Below are 27,806 nucleotides of genomic sequence, written 5' to 3'. Positions count from 1 at the left end.
GGTGAGATCCTGTAAAGTGCTGAGGGACCTCAACTCCCATTGACTTCAATGGAAGATGGAAGTGCTCAGCATCTGACAGTATTGGACCATACTGCCAAATTTAGCCTTGGCACAGTTTATCAAAAGGAAGTCAATACATGTATAGGTTTAAATGCACTGAGGCCCGGTACACCACTTAAGATCCACTGAAGACTTCTGCACAGGAATTAATTTCAACCTGAGGGCAAGGAGAGATAGGATGTTACAGTCTTCTGTATATTCTACAGTTTGTTACACTAGGCCGCAGACTGTCATACTATTCCTAATGTTGCTAAGTTTATTTGAGCCTGAGCTGCTTTGCCTTTGTTTGGTTCTAGTCTCTCAAAGCACTAGAATTCCAACTAAACCTGGAACAAATATTAAGCATTTGTTTATTGAGGCAAACATTCCTTTGCCTTCTAATATTTTGATAGGAGAGAGATAATCCAGCATCGTTAGCTGAATCCCGGAGGATCTTTCAGACATCTAGGAACTGATCCTAAATGCCACATTGTAATGGAATATTGCTGTAATGTACCAACTCTGCCTAGTGTGTAGGTTGTTCAGCATAACCTAGTGAAAAGGCACACAACAACAGGACCACTAGAACAAGTTCTTTTCATTAAGCCAAAGAATGGCTCTTCTTAGTGAAAGGAAAGAGGGGGAAAATGAGAGGAAATGGATGTGTAACCTAATTGCTGCTTGGCTGCACAAACTGCAGAGCTTTTAGGTCTAGGATGACATCAGTATCTTATTGGAAAATGAATCAGACTAAGAAAAAGAATGAATTGTTTTGCCATTAAGACAGGAAAAATAAAACAGTTAGTGAGTGATATACAGAAGCAATACAATACCATTTATTTTTATAAGGCATCCTTTATACACTATATCAGATCTTTATAGTACCATAATTTAGAGGACAGCACAAGGGGAAAAAAGACATGAAATAATATTAACATATCTGAGTTAACCTAGCAGATGGGTGGGTGAGTGGGTGTCTGTGCACATGCGCGTGAGTGGGCATGTCCTGTTTGTTTGGATGGTAGGGCTAAGAGGCCCCAGTCAAGATTTCCCTAGATGTTGTGGTTAACATTTTCAAAAGCTAAATGATGTAGGAGTCTAAGGGCATGTCTACACCAACACTTAGTTTATGGCAAGATGTGGTATAAACCTACCCTGCAGTAGCCTGCTGCACTCTAAGTGCCCATGTGAATCCTGTGTCCCATGCTGATAGTTCCACCGTGCGTTTTGAGCTAGTCTCATTTCAAAATAGGAGTAGATCAAAGCACACTACGGAACTTTCAGTGCATGTCAGTGAGATCTACATGGACATTTAATGAGTGACAGGCTATGCAGGGCAGATTCACACTCCAGTTTGCCACAAGCCCTAAGTCATCTGGGCACTTTTGAAAATGTTACTCCGTGTAGACATTTTAAAACACAGTCCCTGCCCCAAAGAACTTACAATCTAAATAAGACATCATATACAAAGAGGCATACAGGAACTTTAATTCTACATCACTCCGAACAGTTTTGCTGTATCCGAATTTGCTATAAGAAGTTTTCAGTGTATTAATTTATCTCCCTGTCACAATATCCCAGAGCATCTGCCCTTTTGACCTGAAGCATCCAGTCTCGTTGTCATATGGTGCCAATAAAATACGGTCCCCTTGGAGGCTTCTACAATGTAATTACAGTTACTGGTTTTGAGAACTGCTTTGAAGCAGAAGTTGTTTTATATTATGTTTGTTTGTTTTTTGATGACCCTTGGCATCAATCAAATGATCTTTTCCCTATTCTTCCTGTGCAGTTGCATAATTATAAGTACATACACATTCCTCATACATCATTCCGGCTGGCATAAATGCAGGTTGTCCACACATGGATGACAGAATACGGACTAAAGTATTTAATCGAAATAAAACACCTTCACAAATTGACCACATGCTCAGGACTATAACAGGCAACAATTGTCCTCTTATTTAAAAAACAAAAAAAAGCCCCTGGTTGCTTTCAAAGCCTCTAGGCTAATGACATAATCCAAGCACCCTCCATACGGTGACATCTGAACCCAAGGTAGCTGACAAGTCACCATTTCATGATCTGTATTCATCACGTGTTATCAGGGACCTGTAGTAATATTTTGCTAAATACAGTATTTCTTATTCTAACAAAGCTCATGAGGAACAGTTTTAAACCAACCTCAGTTATACTGTTTTTTTAATTGAAAAGTACTATATTTTCTATGCTGTTAATTTCTAAAAACAATTTCCACCAATAATCATATTTTAAAGCAAACATTAGCTCTTTATTCATTCTTTGCCACAGATTCTATCAGTGTGTCAAAAGTATTATAGCAATTCAATTAGCCCCAATTTAACCCAGTTAGTCAGAGGGGGTGTTACTGCAAAGCTGCTGTTCTAAAATGTTTTAGTATCCATTTTTCTGCAGTTATGGTACATTTTAAATGTCTAAAACAATTATCATGTTGACCTTCAAATTTAATATGCAGTGTTACAGAAACGACTTTTGTCTTTCAAACAGAATACAAAAAATAAAAATATTGTCCAGCACCTGGGACAATCAAAGTTATTTGGACAAGTAAAATTGAGTTACTTAGGATCCAATTTCTTACATACGCATATGTTAGAACATGCCACTTCAGCAAATAAGTCGCAGAAAATTCCTGAAAAAGAATGAAGTTATGAAAATGAAAAGATTGTTAATTAAAACCAAGGCAACATACTGAATACAGAGATGAGCTTTTGCATTCACTTAGGGTATGTTCATACTGAAGAGGGGGAAAAAACATGCTCTTAACTCAGGTTAACTAACTCTGGTTATAACAGTAGTGAAGACACAGCAACTTGACTTTTAACTCTGGTGAGCAGCTCAAGTATAACCCCAGGCTTCACCTTTCCCCCACCTATGGGAGAAAACTGCAGCAAGGAGCTAGCCAGACTCCAGAGCAGTGGTTCTCAACTCATGTTCTGCTTCTGGCCCAGTCAGCATACAGCTGTGGCCCATATGACATCCTCAGAGCCATACAAGTAGTATATATATTGTGTGGATACGGCCCACATAACACATAGAGAGTTGCATATGTGTCCCTCAGTGGTAAATAGGTTGATAACCACTGCTCCAGAGGGTAGGAGCAGAAGCAGCCAAGGCAGAGACCTCTTATCTGGACATTCAGAGAACTTTCTACAATTCTGAATGGACTTTCTCTGCCCTGTGCTAATTGGCTGTTTTCTCCCACCCTCTCCCTCCTCCACAGTTTCTTTACCTCAGCTTCACTGCACAGCTGCCCCTCTCACCCTCTTCTCCTCTGCTCTGCCCCCATCACCTCTTCTTTCCTTCCCTTCACTCTTCTTTCCAGTTAGCTCATCCCCTTTGAACTAAACCCACTCCAAAAAGAAGAAAAAAAAAAAAACCCTTCATGAAACTAACGTGATGTTTGCTGCCATCACATTGTTTATTCTGCTTCTGTGTTCTACGCCTTCCCCCACTCTGGGTCTGTCTGTCCATTTAGATTACAAGCTCCTTGGGGAAAGGACCACCTACAACTTTGGGTTTGTGCAGTGCCTAGCATGTTGGGACTCCATTATTGGCCGCTCCTTACACTCTATCATAATCAACATTATCAATTAATAATTTAACTCAAGCCAATAATCAGAGTTAAACGCCGAGTTGCTGTGTATTCATGGCCATTTTAACCCAAGCTAACCCGAGTTAAGAATGTACTTATTAGCAGTGTAGACATCATTCCGGATACCAAAGGCCAAGTCTTACCTTTATTAGCATCTAATCAATTCATTTCAGTGGGTTTATATGGATGTGTCTAAATTCAGAATTTAGTCCATTGAAATCAACTGCTGAGATAGTAGAGAATCAGGAATGTTTCCTGTCTCACACCCTCTGTGATCCATTACAGCTACACAATGTGTGTTATGTTATCAGGGTGGTCACATTTTGTACCAACATTGCACAAACCCAAGCAAACAATCATGAAACAAGGCACTGGAGACTCAGGGCATAGGGATGAAAAAGGCCTAGCATGTAGAGCTAGTGAAGAAGAATAATTCCATTTTGTGGAGGATTTTGAGATTCTGTGGCAGAGTTGGAAGTAAAAATCAGAGTCAGCATTTTCCAAGGAAATTAGCAGATTTAATCACTGAACTCCTATTAATTTCACCAGGAACTGGTGTGGCTCAATTCCCACATCATCTTTGAAAAATCTCTGATACCCAGTCACCCACTTTAACCATGAGGAAGCAACATCACCTGCTGGCTTGTATCTAAGAAACCTAGTATTAGCAGATGCTGAATATTATAGGCAATGATATATGAACCACACTTTGATCTGTAAAAAGTAAAACTGGAATAAATATTAAGAGACACTGTCAAAATTAGAAAGAATATATTGGAAATACCCCCATTTTTTTAGGTAGGTACAATTAACCATTTTTTACAAGTTTCCAGTATGTATGCTGTTTAATTTTTGCACTCCTCCCAACAGGGAAAAAAGCAATTTCATTTTTGTTTGCGATCTCTTTCCCTTGCAAAGACTTTGAAGCACTGGGGATTGGAGATGCCTGTTTCTTTAAGAACACCATAATCTTGCCCAGAGAAATTATGAAAAAGGATTTTTATTTATTTTTACAAAGCCCAAGAACAATAGAAAATGTTTTTACAATAATCTAAATTTTGGGGAAAAACTGAGTTGTTCAGCAATTCAAAACTATAGAAGGATTGTGCTTGAAGAACAAGTTTCCAAATTCTATGCAGCTGGACTCTTTTCTATGAACTATCTAAAATATTTTGTTATTTCCAATGCATCGTTAATACACTAAATGTATTTAATCCATTCTGAAAACAAGATACAGTTCCCTAGGTTTTCTTAAAATAAAATATAATAATGTCAAGTGTTTAAAACAGAATATTACATGAAGTCTATTTGCCTTCATAAATGCTGCTCTGAACAAAAGCAGACTGATTTTTGAGCTAGGTTGTTTATCATCTGCCTTATATCAAACAATGACATTATGGTTGTACAATGTATTTCATGTTTATTTTGGCTCAGATCATTTCACCTGTTCTCCTCCCCAATCATTGTTAGCATCAGCTCAAAAGTCAAATGGGTACATTTTAGATACAATTCATGTATTATTAATTATTATCTCTAGCCTTATCTCCCAGTTTTCAAAGAAATAGAACATTGACAGGCACCCTGAATCTTTCCTTTCTTGGTTACAAAGAGAGAACCTTGACACTGAGATATTTTCCTCTTAAGAACAGAATACTACATTCACGAATAATATCTGGGAACAGCATGAGTTGTTCAAAGTAACTAAAAATAGTACAATCAACAAGCATATATTTACTGGAAACCCTCACATTCTAGAAGTAGCATTATTTTTTGGAGATGTCCACATGCTTTAAGAAATGAGTACTATATATCAAACCTTTAGCACAACACAGGAATCAACTCTCTCCTTTGAGAGATATGACAAATAGAAGAAGAAAAAAAAGATGTTTACTTATCTATAAGAAAAAAATACCTTTACCAACTGAGGGAAAAAATTAGATACTTTTACATGGTGTTATGCCCTATTTATGCAAATAAACTGTATGTATATAAGACAGTTCAAGAATTCTCTTCAGTATGAATAGTCGTTTTATTACAGCAGTAGAGCAGTGCTCATCCAAGCACATCCTAAGACTGTTTACATATATAGGCAGCAAATACTGTACAACATGCATGGCTTTTGACACAGAATCTCCTCTTATGAAATAAGAAATGACTCAGATCTATTGAGGAGCTCATGTCTCCTTGTAAGTAAATAAATTAAATCTCAACCTACAGCTACCAAAGCCTGAATTTACACCAAAAATAGGAATTTTAATGGTTTAGTCATTTTTATAGGCCTTTTTGGTTTATTAGCAGTATCTAGTTGCAGTACAACATTGCACTTGCTGATATCAAGCAGGTGGTGGTGTTACTCCACTAGCAGTTTAGTTCTGCATTACTTGCACCCTCTGAACTTCCCATGGCTTCCACCAGGGTTTGCATTTTTGGGTGTGCCAACATCTTTTACTCCACTCTAACCACCACCTCAGGACATGCTTAGGATTGTCCTGAGAATTTTGAGGAGGGTTAGCAATATAATTCTTTGAGATATAAGAAACTCAGGTGATTTGTTTTATGTAAAAAGAAAGGAGACCACCAGAGTGGAGAATGAGGGGAGCTTTGATGTACATTCTGGTGAATTTTAACACTTTATAGTTCTTTGTAAAATGAAGATAATAACCTGCCATCCAGATAGAGAGGGATCTAGCTGGTATTACAGTGGCCTCTGCGTGAGGGAATCAAGGTTCTAATCTTGACTTTGCCACTAAGCTGCTGAGTGAACTTGAGCAGGCATGACACAGATGTACCCAGAAAGGTATATTATACCTGTGTCCAACAATCCTCACAATACTTTCCTGAAGGGGGTCATGTCTGTTCTCTGCTATGAACTAGCTGATCATCATAGTTATTGTGAGCTGTTTGTAAAGGAAATATTTTAAGTGATATATAAAATGTAGAATATTATGTTCTAAAACTGTTGGAAATGAGCCACATCACCTGAGGCGGAGTGGGGTCTCAGCTAATTCAATCAAGAGCGAGAACATTCAACATCTTTCAACCCAGCCAAGCCTTGTGTTTACAGTCTGGACCAGGCGCAGGCCTAATCATTTACAAAGACAAGAGAAGCCCAAGAAACTACTCTGGCCAAAGGACCTTCAGGGCTGAGCTGAAGTTAATGAAATGCCCTGGTTATAAATGGAGACAAAATGTCTGGGACACTGTAAAAGAAGAAGTAAGAGCCCAAGATGTTACTAATTATTGGGAGATACTCTGCTAGTGAGAGTGTCTCCAGAAAAGTGGATCCCAGATCTCTAGGTTAGACGAGCACCATATGCAATACCTTATTAGACAGGAAAGTAACATGTTAATAAATATAGGGCATAGATTGCATGTTATGTTTTTCTTTTACCTATAACCTTATGTTTCAAAATCATTTTATTTGCTTTTATTTAATTCTTTAACTCAAGCTTGTTAAATATACTTCAATTTGGTTTTCCTATAGAAACATGTAAGTGCCTTGTGCTAAGGAGGATGTTGAAATGAGTTGAAGCCAGTAACCCAGGGTGCACCACTTCCATAGAGGCAATGTATTGATGTACACTGTGGGTTTCAAGAAGGTAAGGGACTGGGCACTCAAGGTGTAACAAAGTGGGATTCATAAATTGCTAGCCTGCCGAGGGAAACAGCAAGGCTCGTGGTAGTCTGGAGTGAAGCGCTTATATTGCTGGTAGCTGGTAGTTTTAGAACTTCCACCAGTGGGCACAGATAAGATTCCCTGATGCTATATGCAGGTAGTAGCGATTCACCCCAGACACCTGGGTTACCCCCATAAAGTGTCACAGCAAGTCACTTCACTTCTGTGTCTCAGTTTCCCCTCCCATCCTTTGTCCATCATGTCGATTTAGGATTATAAAATGCTGGAGGCAGGGACTGTCACTAGGTGTATATACTTGCCTAACACAGTAGGGCCCCCCAATCTCAGTGAGGTCTGTAAGCACTACTGTGATACAAATGATATTATATAATACTTAGATTCTCTGCATAACACCTTCAAAGGATGAGCCTAGGAGCTTATATTCATAAATTTGCTAGACACTAAAAATCATGGACTTAAAAGAGACATTTATGCCTTATTATGGACAATCTATAATTCACCCATATCCATGACTGCACGAGATATTACCTGGCCACTTCACCTGGAATGGTCCTTTAAGTAGTTATCACATATTTTATGCTAAACAATCCATTCCATCTTGTATTTAGCTATGTCTATACTGCAATAAAACCTGTTGCTGGCCTGTGCCACATGACTTGATCTTGCAGGGCTTGTGCTAAAAGGCTGTTTAATTGTGGTGTAGGCATTTGGGCTCTGACTGGAGCCTTGGCTCTAGGACCCTAGATCTCAGGCTGCAGCCTGAGTCCAAATGTCTATACTGCAATTAAACAGCCCCTTATCCTGAGCCCTGTGAGCCCGAGTCAGCTGGCATGGGCCAGATGCAGGTGTCTAATTACCCACAAAAGCTTATGCCCAAATAAATCTGTTAGTCTTTAAGGTGCCATCAGACTCTTTGTTGTTTTTGTGGATACAGACTAACACGGCTACCTCCTGATAATTGCTATGTAGACAGACAGTCTCAGTACATCTCCCAGATCTGAAGAAGAGCTCTGTGTAAGCTCAAAAGCTTGTCTCTCTCACCAACAGAAGTTGGTCCAGTAAAAAATATTATCCTTAGCCACCTTGTATCTCTAGGTTCTTTTTGTATTTCTAGATCCCCCAAACAGGTTGGGATATAGCTGAGGGCTGTGAAGACCACAAAGGCCAGCTTTGAATTCAATGAGTGCTTTGTGTATGAAGGGAATGAACATGTCGGGCCTCTTTTATAGCAGCATTTTAAAGATCCTGATTTTATTTTAGGGTCAAATTCATCTTTGTGCAATGGAGGCACACAACACCTATGCATCTCTGATGTCCTATTTTGAGGGCTTAAGTGATGCAAAGGCTTTGTGATGTCCCTCTGCATAGCAGTGAAATCCATCAATAAGGAACACAGAATGGCATAGCAGTGTTGTCAGCTCTCATAATTTTATTGCAAGTCTCATGATATTTTATGTTTTCATACACCCAAATTTATTGAGTTGTGATTATGTGAGACTCTCCCCATTTAAAAACAAAAATGAGTTTTTAGCTCTTATGGTTGTGGAGAAAAAATTGAAAATGTGAATCAAATATACCTACCAAGGCTCAGAAATCAGAGGACAAATAAAAAGAACCCATATTATATTATTTTTATGTCTTGATTTTTAAGCAAATACCGTAATTTTTTAGGCTTGACTCATAATTTTTCAATATCTGAGGTTGGCAATCCTGTAGAACTGAAGAGACATAGTACAATTTCTGGCAGTTAGCTGCTGTACAAATGAAAAATATGGAATCTATGCATGAGTAAACAAATATGATAGCAGGCACATAACATAACTGGGTGAATATATTAAACATATATTGATTGGATAACAATGGAGCCCCTATGTTTAGCATTTATAATATGTGGAGGCAAACACAAACACAACGGATTTGCGGTCTGATTTTCCATAAGAACATAAGAACAGCTATACTGGGTCAGATCAATGGTCCACCTAGCCCAGCATCCTGTCTTCTGACAGTGGCCAGTGCTAGATGGTTCTGTGGGAATGAACAGAAGAGGGAAATTATTGATCCATCTTCTGTCATCCAGTCCCAGCTTCTGGCAGTCAAAAAGTAGCCCCAAATAGTCCAAAAATAGCCAAAATGGCTCAGGAGTACAAGTCCCACCATCGATTTTTAAAGAGTGTGTTGCGGGTAGATGTTGTATCCTTAGCATTTGCATACACAGAGTTGCACTGGGTTAACTTAAATTGTTATTTTAAAGCTATTTTATTAAACTAGTACAAAAGGATACGTGGATTCTTATTTCAATTTAACCCAGGCTTGATTCGATTTAGCTTAAATCATTTAGGTTTAGGATAAACCAAAATAAGCCACTCTTAAACCAAAACAAGAGTGTCTACACAGAAGTTTGCACCAGTTTAAACTAAAATTGTTTGTATGGAGACCAGCACTCAGTAGAACATCTTTGTGTTATTGACTAAAAGATTGCTATAGTTCTCTTAAGGCATAATAATTTGATTTGAGCTTTTCAGAAATTACATGCAGTAATTTCCATCAGGTCTTGGGGCAGTAAGATCAGCAAGTTTCAAGTCACCTGGAATGATTATCTCCATCAATTATAAATGACACGGCCATTGTCTTTTTCTATTACAGTTACACAATACATATAATGCCTATATTCCCAGAGGATCCAAAAGACAAATACAAAAACTACATTCAGGATACACCACTGAAAAGTATTGAGCTCAGAGGTGAAACACAGCAGACACTTACTGGCCCACAGCAGCACTATTTAATAGTTAAAGTCAGTGAGGGAAGACATTTCCAGGACAGGAAAACCATAATAAATTCAAAACATATTTTAATTAAGTCTCTTAGAGATGGGCAAAAAAATTTGTCTAAAACTTTTTTCCACCTAAAAAAATATATATAGATTCAGGTCAACCAAAACATTTAATTAATTCAAGTCAAATTTGCCTAAATGTTTTGGTCTAAAAAATCCCAAACAAACAAACAAGGAAAACAATTCTGAAATGGTTTGCATTCACATTTTCTAAACAAAATGTTTCAATTCAAACTGTATTTTTGTTTTGAATTTTACTGCAAATTTTATTTCTTTTGTAAACAGAAGTTCAAACAATCTAAAAACAAAATGATTTTTTTCGAGTTTTCAGTTCAGCCACTGATGATTAAAAGAAACTATGCAATACTGGAAACATAGGAAACTCTGAATATTAAGTGTTTGAAAACAAAAACTTTAGGACCAAGATTTTTAATGATAATGGGCCTGGACCAAAACCCATCGAAACAAATGGGAATATTTCCATTGGCTTCAGTGGCTTTTGGAGGAGGCCCTATAGCATTTTGTTTCTTTAATGTCACACATTTTGACTGTTTCACCCACCATCTCACACCAGAGCTCTTTATATACTGGATGAATTAGGAAGCAGTTGTTAAATATAGCCTGTCACTACCTGATTCCTTTTAAGCTCAGTCTCAACATATGAGGCACATGTCTATCTCTATACAGACTGCAAAGGGTCACCAAAACTCCTAAGCTTGAGAGAAAATAAAGAGGTCATAACAAAGTAGCTATGTCAACACTAGTCAGGGATATTGTCAGAGCCCATCTATGACATTTTTAGCGCAGCGGGGTTTCATCCACAGTCATGTCATTAAATTTTGCCAACCAGCTGGCTCCAGGTTCCCATCCACAGAGTGCACTGAAGACATCAGCCAGCCTGCTACAAAAGGCTCCAGGTGTTCCCAGTGCCAGAACACAGTGAGGATATACAGGCCAGCAATAAAGACAAGCCAGTCTGCTGGAACAATCTGCACTGAGATCCCACCCCGGTAATGCAGCAAGGAGAGATGGGTAGGAACTGTTACATATCATACATTGATAAAAAACAACGGCATGGAGATTAACAAAATGGGTCATAACTCATCTACAATTCTCCCCAAATCTTTACCACTGTAGTTACCATATGATATTATTTAACAAGTTTGTGTCATGCTCTCTGTAGAGCAAAAAAATGAAGCAGTTCCTGACTTTAAGAGCTTACAGCCTACAGTCCCAATCTTATAGGCACTCAATGGACAAAACTTCCTCTGCAGTCCTGGAAGCACTCCATACATGACACCCTGTCTCACTTAGGGTTGCCAATTTTGGTTGGACATATTCCTGGAAATTTCATCTCATGACATAATCTTTAACTAAAAATAATCTTTAATTCCTGGGGACTCCAGGACAATCCTGGAGGCTTGGCAACCCCATACTAGTATCAGAAATATTATCAGTACTTATGAATGGGCTGAGTCCCTAACTCCCTCCTCAACACAGTATTCTAATTCAGGGTGTGTGAGCTAACAAACACTTCCTGGAGTTTGAATTTATTACTAACTCAAAATCAGCCCGATCTAGGCAACCCCTCTGCACTAATACCCATTAGACAGAAGGGACACTCCCATCCCTTTATGTCCTGGCTGGAGATAATGTGACCTAGCTGTCGGTATGACTCAGCAATAATCACCTTGAATTTTAATGAAGGGTTTTAGCACCTGAGCTGTGGTGACTGAACAAGAGTCCTGCATTCCTATACCCAATGTATTAGAGTCTGCCACTTTTTTGCAGTACCCTTGACCTGTTTCAAAAAATGAATGTTAGCCATTTCAAAATTAAACATTTTACTCTCTTGTATACAAAAGAACATAATAAATGTGAAATCCCATGAAATTTGATCTTGTGGTTTTAGCAACAAGCCACTCAAGTGCCACTTTTGAAGTTTAGAATGTTACCAGAACACCTCAATGTTTTTATAACCTGGTATTACACAGGTCTCTTATCCTATTGTATATTAATGGTGGAGTGTCTTTATTTCTGCAGGCATTTTATACATTCAGTTCCAGAGATGTGTTCTAGTTTTGTACAAAACCTCTATTTCTGGCATAGGAGTTGAATGTAGGTCTTCTATACTTAAGCCATTACTTTTCTTTAAACAAAAAACTGAAAGACGGCATACATCCACACGCACAAAGCACCTGTGGATAAATAACCCCCTACAGCCCATAAAGGGAATAAGTGTAGCCATTCATGTCATATTCTGTTCAGAATAATCCCCACAAATTCAAGAGAATGGAGAGTACCAACAAATACCAGCCAAATGCATTGTTCCTCACTTACCAAACTATTAAAATTATTTGAAAAGCAAACAGCTTTAAACAAAACCCTTGTTTGTGTGGGAGCCATACCTCAGCCTCTTAGGCTGAAAGAAATTTAGGGCTAGACGGGTATAAATGCAGCAGGCTAATGTACCAGATATTATTGCCTTGAAGCATTTGTAAAATTGTACATAAGCTAATAACACATTGAGGTACACTCCTCTGAGTCTGTGTGTGTGTGTGAGAGAGAAAGAGAGAGGCGTGCACGACAGGGGAGCATGTTGAATTTATGCATAAATCAAAGAAATTCAGAGAACACTGCAAGATCAACATTTTCGAAGAAGGTGCCTAAACTTCAGATCTTAAATTCACATTCAGGTACCTCAATAAGCGACCAAATTTTCAGAATGCTGAGTACCCAGCACCTCTCACTGAAGTCAAATGAAGTTGCTGAATGCTCATCACTTTTGAAAAATCATACCACTTATTTAGGTGCCTAAATATGAATTTAATAGCCTAACTTCAAGCATTTATTTTTGAAAGTATTGGCCTAAGTGTCATATATCAACAAAAATAGCACATGTGCTACCTGATGCACAATTTCCTATAAAAATCATGCATACTTTAACAGAATTAATGTAAGAGTTCTATGATATTAGTGCAAAATATAATACTCTTACAGCTATTACTAATTTAATAGTTCAGGGGAATTAAGTGTTCCATTCTTCTTCAATTCCTTATGCTTAAATACCATGTAGTATCAGACCTTTAAACAGTTGGGTAGTACTGTTAACAATGGACAGTTGTGAACATTTTTCATCATAGAGGTGGATGCATTCCAGCAATGAACTAAGGGTCAGATTTTTAAAGATATTTAGGCACCTAAAGATATAGGTGGGGCTTTTGAAAATCCATATTAACACCTACCTGATTCGTTAGGAACCTAAATACCTTTTAAAATCTGATCCTAAGTGATTTCTGTGCATAGAGTTTGTAAAGTTCTTTGTGATCTTTCAGGTGTGTAAGATATAGGGTAAAAATCCTGTTCCCTTTACATATACAAAACCATTGCCATTACTTGCACAATTAAGGGGTAAGAGGTTTTGCCTTATTATAACTTAACACATGAAGTAACTTGTGGAATGAGATATAAGTATATATGGAATACAGGGAAACAGGACTCTAAAATTAAAGGCTGTGCCACATAATAAAGACAGTTTAGTGCAATTGCATAATCTAACAGAATGTGAGAAATATTCACTTATACAAAAGTTAAGGAAATGCAGGAAATCATCATCTAGTCTAAAGGAGGGGAGGGGAGTGTTTGTATCATATATAATCTAAGGGCCAGACACTTATGTAATGGGGGAGAGGGAATGTGAATAAATAGTCTAGATGACTTAAATGGTATTTTATATATATATATATATATACACACACACACACACACACACACACACACACATAAGAAGGGTTACAGTTTTTTGGTTATGATCCTGCAAACCTCACAACCCAATAGAAGCATATATTTATGATTAGCAACTAGGCTTTGTAATTCAACTGACTTCAATCGCTTGTGGCCAATGGACTCTACTGAGAACAACTGACAAGAGAATTGCATCACTCATGGCTAGGGATAAGATTTTGTCACAGAGGTCACAGAAGTCATGGATTCTGTGACTTTTAGAGACCTGTGTGACATTTTATGTTTCAGCTTCAGCCCCGTGACATGGGCGGCAGGAGGCTCCACAGATCTCAGGTGATGGGGGCTGGAGCCATTAGTTTCTCCCCTCTCTCCTCCCCGCCCAGCCAGCCACCCTCCTTATTTTTAGTAAAAGTCACAGACAGGTCGCAGGCTTCCGTGAATTTTTGTTTATTGCCCGCAACCTGTCTGTAACTTTTACTAAAAATAACCGTGACAAAATCTTAACCCATGGCCCACATAGTCCAAATAAGACAACTCTCCAGCCACTGGTAAATCAGCTCAATCAATTATGCCCAATGGAATACTCATGCAAATTCACAAAAATAAATAAATTCATCAGCATAGCTTTTCATAAAAAAAACTTTAAGATGTTTAAGAAAAGCACTATATTTTGAACCATTTTATTTGAAATACAATGGCCACCGTTTACAACTACTTACTACAGAGTATCTTAACCACAACAGTATTTCCTTATATAGAGAAGGGAATTTAACTACTGCATCAGTGATGCTGTGGTTACTCTTAACTTATCAATAGCAACCTTTGAACGTGTCTCCTTTTGAATTTAACAAAAAGGAGACCAAAGAGTTATCTAAGTATTAAAGTATTTCATGCATAGTGGATAGAGTGTAGAAAGGCAAAGTGCAAAGAAAAAGGTAAGACAAATATTTAGCCACCATTTTTTGGACAACAGAAAGATATATTCTAAATGTACTTCTCTGTACATTAATAAACCAAACAATAAATGTGTAACATGGTGGAATGTTATCTGATGGTTTTAGTGACAAGCCATTCAAGCTCCATTCTTGTGGTTTATAATTTTACCATAGCTTCTCAGTGGCATTATGACCTAGTAATAGGTATTCGTTTATCCCATTATAAATAATAATGAGGTCATATTGTTTGCCCATGTATTTTATATTCAGTTCTGAATATAAATTCCAGTTTTTCCATGAATACCGTATATTTGACAAATTAGGTCAGCATTTAGTTTATGCCATTAGATACACACAATTAAAGGACATAAAAGCCTGAAGAAGGATTTCCCTTTATACACAATAAATGCAATACTAGCTTTTATATAGGCTTTTCAGCCATAAATCTCAAAGCATTTTACAAAAAAAAAAAAAGAAAGAAAATAATATTATTACTCCTAGTTTACAGATGGAGAACAGAGAAGTGACGTGATTTGTACAACTAGTACCCATGTTTATTAAAATATTGGCAAGGATACATGAAATGCTGTATTTCAAATGCACCAAACTAAGGCCCAAATCCTGCAAATACTTTTGCATACATTTAACTTACTTAGTGGGAGAAGTCCCAGGTAAATCAACAGAACTGCTTACAGTACTAAAGTGAGGTGCACACTCAAGGATTTGCAGGCTTGGGACCTAGCTGCAAACATAAGCCCTAGTCCTTCAAACTGATCCATGTGAGTGGAGACCTTTGCCCGTGTATGGCTCCGTCGTTGAATTCAGTGTGGCTCTGCAAAAGTGCATATGCCCACCCATGATGATCACTTTGCAGGATAAGGACCATGGTAGATGTACTATCAATACAGTTTCAGCACCCAGATTTTCATTTCAGAGGGGCCAAGTAGTAGTTAAAAATGTTAATGTGACCCCCCCAACACACACACACACACACAGAAAAGTTTCTAACTTTTCTCCTGTAGTGTTAGAAACCCAAACATAACAGCAATAGGCTAAGCGAGCACATGTCCAAGATAAGTAGAATACAAAAAGTGCATTCAGCATGAATGGTGAAAACTGGATTAGATCTTTTTTAAAAATTCAGTTTTAATGATCAAAAATGTTAACAGATAAGATTTTTTAAAGTGTTTTAAAGTGTATAATACTCATCCAGGGCCTGGACCAAAGCCCACTTGAAGTCAGTGGAACTGTTTCCAACAAATTCAACAGGCTTTGGTTAAGGCTCTCAGGTTCTGGAGCTACCAAACTGACAAATACATATCAGAGATCATCCAAAAGCAACATGGCCAAATCAAACTGAACTCTACAGCATTGCATTCATTCAAACAGGATCACATATGCTATCTATGGGAATAAAGTGTTCCTTTCATAGATCCAAAACTGGCATATAATCTGGGACTATTAATATCTAGACTTCAAAATGGGCCCTTCCATAGCAATACAACTCCATTAGAATTGGTCAAATAAGGTGAATTAATACATTATTCCGTGTGTGTGCATATAATTAATTCACCCAGGTTTAGAGCTGGGATAATTATTTGACTAATATATGCATGAATAATTTGACAAATTTAATTTATTTTAAAAAAAAAATCACCCAAGTCCAACCTCCACCTTCAGAGTCACAAGCACTAACTGATTCTTTTGCTGTACCTCCAGTCTTCATTTTGCTCAAAAGCAGCTGGGCTTGTTCTGTGTTTCATAAAATGAATGGCTTTATCCCCTCCCCTCCAACCAACCACACACACAAGCATACAGGGCCCAATTCTCCACCGCCCTACACCTTTTGTTGTCATTTATCTCTGTGCAAATAACAGGTGTAATAAGTGTAAAATGTTACTGTTCTGTTCTGGTAGAGTTTTGCACCCACATTACACTGGAGTAAATGAGAACCCAAGGTATAAGGCAGTGAAGAATTGGGCTCAAATACCTCAGCAAGGTATGAACTCAAAGCAGAAGCCATCAATTCTGTAAATGACCTTCTACTTGCAACACATTACCTCTCGTCCCCACCTTCCTTTCAGTTCCTGAATTCAAACTTGCAGGAGAATAATGCATTTCCTTTCCTCAAAGTAGATGTTTTATATATTTATAAACACACACACACTATATTTCCTCTGACAAGAAACTCCACCAAATGCATGTTCAGAGTGCAGCTTTTTAAGCTTTCCCTGGACAAATTTCGATTGGGAATTTGAAAACTTGAATATTCAACTTCCTGAAATTCCAGGATCTTCATACAATTCCAGACAGATAACTTTTCATCAAAGCTGAAAGGATCCCCTCCTTCTTCCCCTTAGTATCCTGCTGGAATACTCTATATTGTCATATTCCTGTATCTAGCTAGGTTATAGGACTTCCATCCTACAATCTAGCACACTAAAATATGTCACCATTGCTGGTTTACTGCCTGATCAGGCAAAGGGGCCCGCACAGGCAAACCCTTAAACTCACACACAACCTCACTGAAGTCATCTGGGTTCTAAAAGATCAGGACAGGACATTAAATGTTGACTGTGGTTCCATAGTTAGCATGTTGGTCACCACATGCTCCACACTCTGAAGATCTGTTGAAATAAGGAGCTTTGATGAGAGAAACTCACAATCCACTTTCCTGTGATTGTACTGAAGGACTACAAGAGTGTCTATGTTTTTCAGTGTAGGATTCCACAGAAGACTCTCCTAGCTTGCGACCTAAATGTTCTGAACAGATTTGTTTAAAAGGTCCTTTTAAGAGGACTTACAGCAGTGCCTCACACACATTCTCTATTGCAGACCAACATACAACTGTTAGGCAGAGGTTATATTTAGAACTAGTGAAGACTCTAAATTTTCACAGTGAATCTACATTTAGGGTTATATACTGCAGGAATCCCACAAGCATCAGGCTTGGGTATGTGGATCAATATTAAACAGCACAAAGCTCCTTATCACAGTTGTTGCTTCAATTGTGCTTCACTGGGAAAAAGTGTGATGTCTAGTGGCTTCCATAGTAACACTTACACCTATGTCATGTGATGGGGTAATCCAGTGTTATATTAGAGCACTTCACTTCAGATTTTGCTTTTATTTTTTTCTTTGTCAAACATATTTGTTGCAAAAGCCAGTGTATGGTGCTAGGTCAGAACAGTGATTAACTCAAAGCCTGCTAAAGGGCTTTTTGTTTGCCTTTTAAAGCACTATCCAGATATTTGATATTTTGGATTTGTGTCTATTTTTATCCTCTACATTTTTTAAATTGAAATGAATTTGGTAATGAATTAGGAGCTTTGGAGACTGAAAGCACATTTTTTTCCACAGCAGACGTATGGCCTGGGTGATGTACAGCAGTGTGACATCTCAATGCAGGTGCCTAATTGCTGTTCTGTAATGAACAAATAAAGAATTGAAGGTAGCTCTGCCTTCAAGGCCCTTTCCCTCCTTGACCTCTCTGATGACATTCACATCACAACTGGCAACCTATTCACTAAAAACAGAACTCAGACTCACCAAGTAGTTTCATACAGTCAACCAGAAGATGGTAATGTCTCAGTCACTATCAACCTTGGCCAGGTTTGACCTCTGACCTAAAAGCAAAATGCTCTGTAGCTCACTATTAATCTCATGAGCTATCCAATCCTCTTCTGTTCCTTTGCTTCTGTTCAGTATGTATTAAAAAGAGAGGCAAGACAAGCTTGGTATAGGCAGCTTTGAACCGAGGACGCTCCCACCTTACTGATATGTGCATATCTGACATACAGGTATATACCTGATATATCTGGATATTTGGATTTTTTGGAGGGGTGTCCACAGATTAAGATGTCACTCCATAAAAAGCTAAAATGTCTGTCTATATGTTATATAGAGCTGATCCGAAAATGGGGCTTTCCTTCCAGGGAAATTTTTGACTTTTCATGGCAAACTTTTTCCAGTTTAGGGTTTGGTTTGTGACTGAAAATTCTAACATTTTCAAGGAAAACAGATACTTCATGAAAATTTTAGTTTCACTGAAAATCCAATTTGCCCATCAAAAACAACTGACAGATTTTTTTTCACCCAGCCCTAACACTATGTGATTTTTTAAAATTTACTGAAATGAGTGGCTTAAGTTAATTGCAAAGAGGAGTTTTATGGTTAGTAGTTAATAATTTCAGTCACTCACTAGGTGTGTCCCCGTGATTTGCAAGCAAATTCCCCAAAACATCTGTTTTTAGAGAAACAGCTGTGAACGCTATGGATTGGGCTGTCACAAAGATGTGCCATACCAGAAGAAGCTCTGGGAGACATAATAACTAAGGGCTAGTCTACACTTACCTGCCGGGTCTATGCAGTGAGTTTGACTTCTCGGAGTTCGAACTATCGCGTCTAATCTGGACGCGATAGTTCGAACTCCCCGCACGCTCCGGTCGACTCCGGTACTCCACCACTGCAAACGGCGGTGGCGGAGTCGACCTTGGAGCCGCGGACTTCGATCCTGCGGCGTCTGGACAGGTAAGTAGTTTGAACTAGGGTACTTCGAGTTCAGCTATGCTATTCACGTAGCTAAACTTGCGTACCCTAGTTCGACCCCCGCCCTTAGTGTAGACCTGCCCTTAGGCATAATGCCCTCTGGGGATCCAGGGAGCACAGATAAAGTGCCAATGCCCCACCCTTCCAGAGGGCACTCTGCGTATGGTCACCTCCTCAAAAGGACTCCCATTGGGCCCAGGGGCGGCTCCAGGCACCAGCACACCAAGCGCGTGCCTAGGGCGGCAAGCCACGAGGGGCGCTCTGCTGGTCGCCTCGAGGGCGGCAGGCAGGCTGCCTTCGGCGGCATGCCTGTGGAGGGTCTGCTGGTTCCGCGGCTTCAGCGGACCTCCCGCAGGCATGCCGCCGAATCCACGGGACTGGGGACCTCCCGCAGGCAAGCCGCCGAAGGCAGCCTGCCTGCCGTGCTTGGGGCGGCAAAATACCTAGAGCCGCCCCTGATTGGACCCACTCCCTGTCTTGGAATCCCTGTGGGAAAGACATTCTACATGTCCTCTCTTTCCATTGCAAACCTGTGCAAGGGCCAGGCAATCTGTCTGATTAGCTTGTTTAGAGGTTAACTGGTATATAACCAAACACCCTGAAAGTAGAGTAGTGTCATTCAGGAACACAGGCATTGCCAGTAGCAGGTCCATCTAATCCAGTATCTATCAAGTGACTAGTACCAGATGCTTCAAAAAAAGTTCCAAGAAAACCTGTAATGGACAATTATGTCCATGGAGTAGGTGGTTCCATCCTAACCTCAGACGGGTAGTGATCACTTTATGCCTTGAAGCACAAGGTATTATATCCCTTATTTTTTTAATCCCATCAAATGTAATTGTGTAAATTACGCAACGCAAATGTAATTCTTATTATTCATATTTGAATCTTTTTATTGTATTGCCATACAGAATAGCAAGTAGAATGACCAATCTACCTTATTCCTATCTCATGTTCTGCCATTTTAAATACTAATTTAGGAACTGAACAGGTTTGCCAAAGAGGACAGAGAAAAAGCAAACCATACTCAAGAACTTCTTCCTAATTCTTAATAAGAAAACAGCTACTTACTACTTAAGATGCAGCACTAAACACAAGACATTGAGAAACAAACAGCATTTTACAACTCTCTAAAAACAAGACTAAAGGCATCATTGCAAAAATAAAATTAAAATGTGTAACTTGTTAGATACATAACAAAAAAAAAATAGTGGCCAGAAATTGCAGTTACTTTTCTATTGTCTGAAGTACTGATTAACACAGATCTGAATTTACATCATTCTCTCTGGCATACTGGAAGAAAAAAAAAAGAAATATTGCCACCTTTCAAATTGAGCCTACAGTCCAAAATAAATTGTAACTTCAACAGTTAATAGCAAAAATGGGCAGTATTAATTTCATATTACTATGCAAAAGTTTTGGAATTTTGAAAAGCATTCTATTGGATATTATCATTCCTTTCTCTCTTGTACCCATCCCTAAGAAAATTAAAATACAGCCTCCACACATTTTGTATCGGATAAAGGGCTAAATACAGTGTTTAAAATTTTTTAAGTCCAAAAACAACTGTAAACACAATGCAGTTAAAAATAAAAAAGCAAGAAAAAGAACTGTAGCTCATACAATGCATCCGCTAAAAAGAGCTAGATCCACAAAGTGAATCTGACAGAGTCCTGCAGGAATATTAAGTACAGGGCTTTAAACTGGGATTCTAAGGAAAAGCATACAGCAACTGATTTGCTGCTATTGGAATAACAGGTGATGGAATTCCTGCAATCTGCATGAACTTGATGTACTGATCAGCTGCTGACAAAGTTATTCTGCTCCCTATGACTTTCATACATGAGCAAATTATTTAGTATAAGTCAAAGAAGTCAGAGATGAAAAGATTTATTAGAACACTGTGACCACTCCTTATGTAGATACAAGGAGTAGGATATTTTAGCTCTGCCCCACCAGAAGAGAAGGAAAAGGGACATACTAGGGCTCTTCTCATGCCAAACACATGGGTCAGCCCCAGTACTTCTGCTGGGGGTTCAAAGTAGAGGACATAACATACATGTGAATGTGTGCATATTCACATGTCTATTGCGGCAGCCTTTCCCAAGTGGCCCTGGGGCATTAAGCTTGTGCAGAAGTTTAAGGGGCTTGCATTTACCATTTCAGCTTGTATCTGTTGCAGGCTCCTTTTCTAGCATTTGCAGTACAATCACGCATTCTTTGTGCACCCAGAACTCTCAATGAAATCAGTGGGACTACTGGGCATGCCAGTAATGCAGCACTGGGGGCTTGCTAATTATTCTTTACCAAATGCTTGAAAATCTGAACAAATGTAATAGGTTCATCCTAAAAAAGGTGCACATCTCCCCCTGCCTGCAGAGTCCTCCACTGTCCTCCCTAACCTCTTCCACAGACAGATCATCATGGAGCTGGCTATTTTAGCTCCAAGATGTGTAAGCTTCTGGCTTACTACTTGATGAGGATTTGCCCTGCACAAGTAAATAAGCCCTGAGACAACTCAAACATAAAAGGTTCAGACTAGTGGTGACAGACAATTATTTAACTCAATAAACACATTTGGCCTGTTTGAAATGCATGTTTAGAAGACAATTTAGATGTGCCTTTCCTAACTTTCCTTAAGAGATACATGAGCTGCTTTAACTGACCACCTCCTAAGAACGGATTTTCAGTCCAAGGACATTTATGAAAGGACTATAATAAACAGTTTGTTAAAAGGTGGCTTGCTCTAGCTTTTGAATCTAGAAGAAGTAGGCAATGATGTCAATCACCTCTTAGGATTTTCTGTATCCTTTGTGCCTTCTGTGGCTCATCACCACCAGTGGAGGAGGGGCCTAAAAATATAGAGGGGGAAACTCCAGACAAATCTAGCTCTCTTGGGAATTTGGTTTTTCCTTTCACAGGTACCAGTATTTTCCAAAACACACATTTATTTTCATAAAATATAACTATGCTCTATGAGCACACCTGACAAATCTCTCCTTCCACAAGCTCACATTTCAGTTATTTTTATTAAATAAGAAATCTCCAAGGTATCTCCCGTTGCCTGGTATTTTTTCTGTAAGTCAAACCTGAGTTAAAAGTTTCACTTTACCCCATCTATTTAATTGCCACATTTTCTACTAATAGCACAATTATTATAAACCCAGATTATTTCCAACTGAAATTAAGAGATTCTTCTTTAGGCAACTTTACTATAAACTACCCACCGCACGAAAGATATTAATGAACTGTATCACATTTCCCAAGATGCTACATGATTACCATACTTTATAACTTTTTCCTATTTCCAGTTAAAAAAAATAACCCTCTTGTGCAGCCAGGTTGTGCCAGATCATATGTGGGGGGAGGGGTAGGCAGCACACTGTACGTCAAAGCAAGCTAGCAACCTAGCAACCATATATTAAAAGGTGTGTGTGTTCTTGTGAGTATTTGTGTGCCAGGAATAACTAAAGCAGATATTATTCCATGTGTAATCCAAAAAATGTGAAAAGGGAAGGGGAGAAACTCCAGCTGCCAGTCTATTTTGGGGTCTTAAATTGCCTGTCAAAATCCACTTTAGCAAATTCAAAACCTTAACACTTTCTGTCCCATTTCTCTCAAATAAAAAAAAAGGAACGATCATGATCATCTTTGTTTAACCATGATCAGTCTCCTAGGTTGGGTTTTGAAGACGACCTCAGAGAAGCTGACATGTTCACTGCACTACTTCCCATCTGGTAAGGTGTAAATGGTGGCAGGACTCCGATGCACCTTTAAGTGCTAAATCCTGGGGCAATTATAGAAGAAAATCTGATCCAGTGCAGTTACTTACAAATTCACAAAATACATTTACCACACCAAACAGAAGCCTATCAGAGGCGCTTGGTCCTGTGAACCTAGCCTCAAGAGGAATGAATTCTACCAAGTTTTTCCTTCCTGGCGACATGGAAGAAAACAACAACTTAAGTCAGCAAAGAACAACCAGCACCACCAACTATCCTTCCCCGAGAGATCTCTCTAGTCTAGGGGTGAGTCATCTTAGGGGCCATCTCCGCAGAACTGTCCCGCTATGTCAATGGGCAGCATTGACCTGGGCGGCAGGCAGCAGAGGGGAAATCTCTTGTCACCAACCGCTGAAGATGGAGCCGTCTCTGGGGAAACATTTCCTAACGTGACACCAAACAGAGCCATCCTACAATACTCAGCCGCCGCGGCTCCTTTCGCAGAACCGAAAAGGCGACCCTACAACAACACCGCCACAGCCACTGGATCAACGCGTCAGTGCGCGACCCTACAATAAACACCAAACAACCCTGCCTTCTCTCCCAGCTCCCCAGCGCCTTGGAGACCCCCTGAAATCACCCCCACGGACGGGGCACCCTCACCCCACCGCCAGGGGGAAGAGGGGCTCACCTTGTTTTTGACCCCGCAGTGACAGCAGACGGTCCACAGGTACTTGAGGGTCCTCCAGAGCAGGATGATAAAGAGCCCGCCAAAGAACGTGACCATGGACGAGGCGAGGAAAGCCCACCACATGCGCTGTCCGCGGCTATCGCAGGGCACCTCCATGGTCACCGGGATGATGAGCGCATCCATCTTGGGCAAGCTGACCGGGGACGAGGACGAGTCCGTGTTGAGATTGCTGGCGCTGATGCTGTTACTCATTCTAATGCCGCCGCTGCCTCCCGAGGCGCTGAGGCTGCTGCTGCCGACGCCGCTGCCATTTGCCATAGCTAACAACCAGCAGGGCGCGCGGGGGCCCCGGAGAGCTCCCCCCACCGCCAGCGCCCCCCCAAACACCCCTCACCAGCCATGCCGCGCAGTCCCCGGGCCCCCCGGCCGATGCCAAATGTCCCCCTCCTGCTGCTGCTGCTGCGGAGAGGCGATGCCCACCCCCAGCCTCCTCTTCCTCCCCGATACACGGCCCCCACCCCACCCCCCAAATCGCAACCCCCACGTCCACCAGGCTAATGCCTCGAGCCACCCGCGCCTTCTCCAAGGTACCCAGAGCCGCACACACCCCTCCCCCAACGGGTCTCTTCCAGCTTCTGCCTCGGCTCTCCCCGGCGGTGGTTTATTAGTAGCAGTCTTGAACTTGTTTATTATTAATAATCAACTCCGCCCCCCCCTACGCGCACACCCTCCTCCTCCTCCTCCAAGTCCAGCCCCTTCCGCGCCTCTCCCCACTCTCTCCTGGCAGCAGCCTCCTGGGGATCTTAATTCATCCTCCACTTGCCCATCTGCGCTCGTGCTGCTGCTGCTGCCTCCTCCTCTCCCATCCTTCAGGGTCCTCCTCCAGGGCTGAGGCGGCGGCTGCTGCTCCGCCGGGCACGCGGCCACACACCAGCCCCCCGCTGCCCCGGCTGGGTTTGTCTGCGCCTCGCTCTCTGCTCCTCTTCTACCTGTCAGCTGCAGCCGCCGGCTGGAGACGCGCTTTCGCAGCCCCCGCGACGCGTGTGGCCCGGGCGCCGTGGGGTGATGAGCGCATGAAGGAGACCTCGGGGGGCTTTCCCCAGCTCAGGGCTCGGCGGCTGCTGGAGCAGAGGATGCTGAGCTCAGGAGAGCTCCGGCTGCTGGTTCCCCATGGTCACGGTACGGCAGCGGCTCGGCGCTTTCCACCCTACGAGCTTCCTTCTCCCGTGCGCTCCGCTCTCCAGCTGGCCCGGGCGCCCCCGCTCCGGAGAAGCCGCCGATTGGGCTGGATAAGGCGCAAGAGAGACACGATTTACAGGTAGCAGCGAGGCGGGGCCACGCTCAGCCCGAGCCGTGCCCGCCCAACAAGTCCTGCTCGCCTAGCTGAGACCATTGCTGCCCTCCCCGGCTCCGGGGCGCGGATCGCCTGAGCCAAGATGGGGATTGACGGATGGAGAGAAGGAGGGAGGGGGAGCACGGGGAGGGTGCAAACAAAATCCCCCCCACGCTTAAAAGCCAATGTGCTCTTGTCTGGTTTGGTGACTGCCGTGACGTACCGGCTAACGCACGGTGCCTGTCACGTCTCTGTGTCTCGCTCCCCCCACTTCGGCTAATGCGATTTATTTCCAATACCGATGTTTTCCATCCTCTCTCTGTACAGCAGATCGTAGTGACTGGAATACGAAATGCGGGGCAGAGAGAGACACACACACCGAGAGAGATGGGACTGGGCAGCGGAGCTGCTGGAAGCTTGCTCGGGTGCCATTCATCCTATTTATTCCTCCATCTCCCTCCCTGGAAGTAGCCAGGCCAGTGCAATTAACCAGGCGCAACAAAACGAAGAGGGAGAGCAGGGGCGTTAATCCTGGTGCGGGGGGATGGGGGGAGCGAGGATTTCTGCCCTGTTTAATTCAATCAGAATCTTAATGCGAAACTGCGAGGTGTTTTGTTGGGGGGGGAGGTTATATGTGAGGAGGAGGGGCAGGGAAGGGAGAGAAACAGATCTTCCAAACGCCGGTGGCTGGTTGAGTTGCAGCAGCAGGTGCTAGGAGATACGGGGAGGAGTTGCTGTTTCCAAAGCTCGCTGGAAAAAAAAACCTGATCTGAACATGAGGAAACTATGGGGAGGGGGGTATTTCCCATGCGTTACAAACACTGTAAATGGCTGAATGGCACAGGTGCCTCCGTGAAATGTAATCTAACGACACTAACAGAAAAGAAACAACAAAAATCTCCTCTGACCCTGGCGCTTTTCGTCTGCCCATTACAAAGAAGCTCAAGATAATTTTTAAAAAATGGTTTTTAATCCCCCTTCGACACATGCTCCGCTAACCCTGTTGTCTGCATAACTTGCTAGGCAGATCCTGCTGTCATCTCTCCAAGGCTAAAATACCAAAGCCTGTGCATGCATGACATTTCCCCAGCAGATCTGTTTATTGGTCGTGCATAGAGCCACCATTATAAAATAATCATTACTTAACCTCTGACCGTAATGGTGCCCATTTCTGCATCTGTCATGGAGACTTTTTAAAAATCGAAGTAACCACATTTGAAGACTGCATTAAGCTTTTCTACAGGGCTGCTTTTGAAAAATATGCTAACCTGACCACTGAAATACATAGTGCAATTTGATCCAAGTGTGGAAGTGTATTATTATAGTTTGCTCCTGTACACACCTCCCATATTCCACCAGAGAGGTGGCTTCTTCTCAGTAGTAGGCTGATGACCTCTCCGATATACAGAAGTAAGTTGTCACAGTACATACAGAAGTCTTTGTATGTTTGGAAATACTACACACCTGGCCCCTTAGGAAACTGGCTAATGGCCAGATATTTAACACCTGGGAACTAGAGGATTAGCAAGGATTGCTGTGACAAGGAAGGAGAAGGTTCTTCTAGCTGGTGGAAAATGGGTCAGGTTGTGAAGCGCTCTCCCTGACACACACAGCCCCAGATTATGGTGGTGACATTGGCTTCCCCCTTTTGTTACCAGTTATTGGCTGCTCACAGGAGCTTAAAAACCCACAGAGGGGACAGCTGGTGCTGCAAAGATGTAATTATTAGATAACTCCACACTAGAACTAGGACTAGAGCCTTGATAGTAGAGGCCTCTGGGTTGGAGATGGAGAGAGCTCCCTTTAACAGGGGTTATACATACATAGGAATCCCTGTACCCATCAGGAAAAAGCAGCCACTTGTGGAATAGAACAGAGATGATTGTGTACCCAGTGCACAGCCACTCCTCCGTACCTGATTTTTCAGAGATGTCAGTGGAAACTGTAGGTCACCAACACCTTTGGAAACTGGGGTAAGAAGATTCCCAATGAAGGTCCCTGAACACTGGAATTTGCTGTGCAGACTAGCCTGGTCTTTCCAAGCAGCAGTTCCCACACTTACAAAGAATCCTCTTTTTAAAGGTTGGGATCAGGATAGATCTTAACAGGCTCTAACCCCTAATTAAAGTTGGTTTTTTAAAAATAATTTACTTAGCCTGTTCTCACACTCTTTGCACTTCTTTATGTGAATATTCTAGCATGCAGTTCATTCTGAATACTTGTAATTTCATACTGATATCCAGTTTGAAATCCTTCCTGCTGTTTAGTTGCATACAGTCACAATCCTGCAAAGACTTATGCAGATGCTAAACTTCACCCTGTGTAAACCAACTGACTTCAAATGGTGTGATTTAGGTAATCAGTTAATAGAGTAAATGGCAAATTTTGAATATTTGCTTTGAATTCTTCATAAATGATCTGTGAACAAGAACTATGGGATGAAGAAACTTATGAATATTGCAAACCACAAATGTATCAGATAATTTTACAGTTAGTTCCTGGATTTGTGAATGCATAGAAATAAAATTTGTAATGAATTATTCAGACTGTCCAGCTTTAGCTCAAGAAAAGCCATTTCTTTTGATACATTTAAAAAAAACTTATCATCTGTTTTGAAAAAAAGTGTACAGAAGCTGCAAGCTTAATTGACTGTGTTAACAACTGCACTTGAAGTTGTATTCAAAGCAAACAAGGTA

The 27,806-nt window shown here is 40.9% G+C and overlaps 1 protein-coding gene across 16 annotated transcripts in view; it reads right to left on the bottom strand.

Moving 5' to 3' along the window:
• KCNMA1 (potassium calcium-activated channel subfamily M alpha 1) overlaps positions 1-24,135 on the bottom strand; it is an 881,172-nt gene extending 857,037 nt beyond the window's left edge. For 6 of the 16 annotated variants that reach the window (XM_039482448.1, XM_039482449.1, XM_039482444.1 and 3 more), the window contains exon 1: positions 23,778-24,133. In XM_039482448.1, coding sequence (XP_039338382.1) covers positions 23,778-24,095 — 318 coding nt within the window. In that variant the 5' untranslated portion in view covers positions 24,096-24,133. Of the gene's footprint in view, positions 1-23,777 lie in introns of all 16 variants that reach the window. The other 10 variants (XM_039482439.1, XM_039482440.1, XM_039482447.1 and 7 more) reach the window with 3 other exon arrangements.
• Between the last annotated feature and the right edge of the window lie 3,671 nt (positions 24,136-27,806).

The sequence above is a fragment of the Mauremys reevesii genome, linkage group 7, assembly GCF_016161935.1.
Source record: "Mauremys reevesii isolate NIE-2019 linkage group 7, ASM1616193v1, whole genome shotgun sequence".
NCBI lineage: Eukaryota > Metazoa > Chordata > Testudines > Geoemydidae > Mauremys > Mauremys reevesii.
The sequence above is the reverse complement of the archived record's forward strand: the minus strand, read 5'-3'. Positions and strand labels throughout refer to the sequence as shown.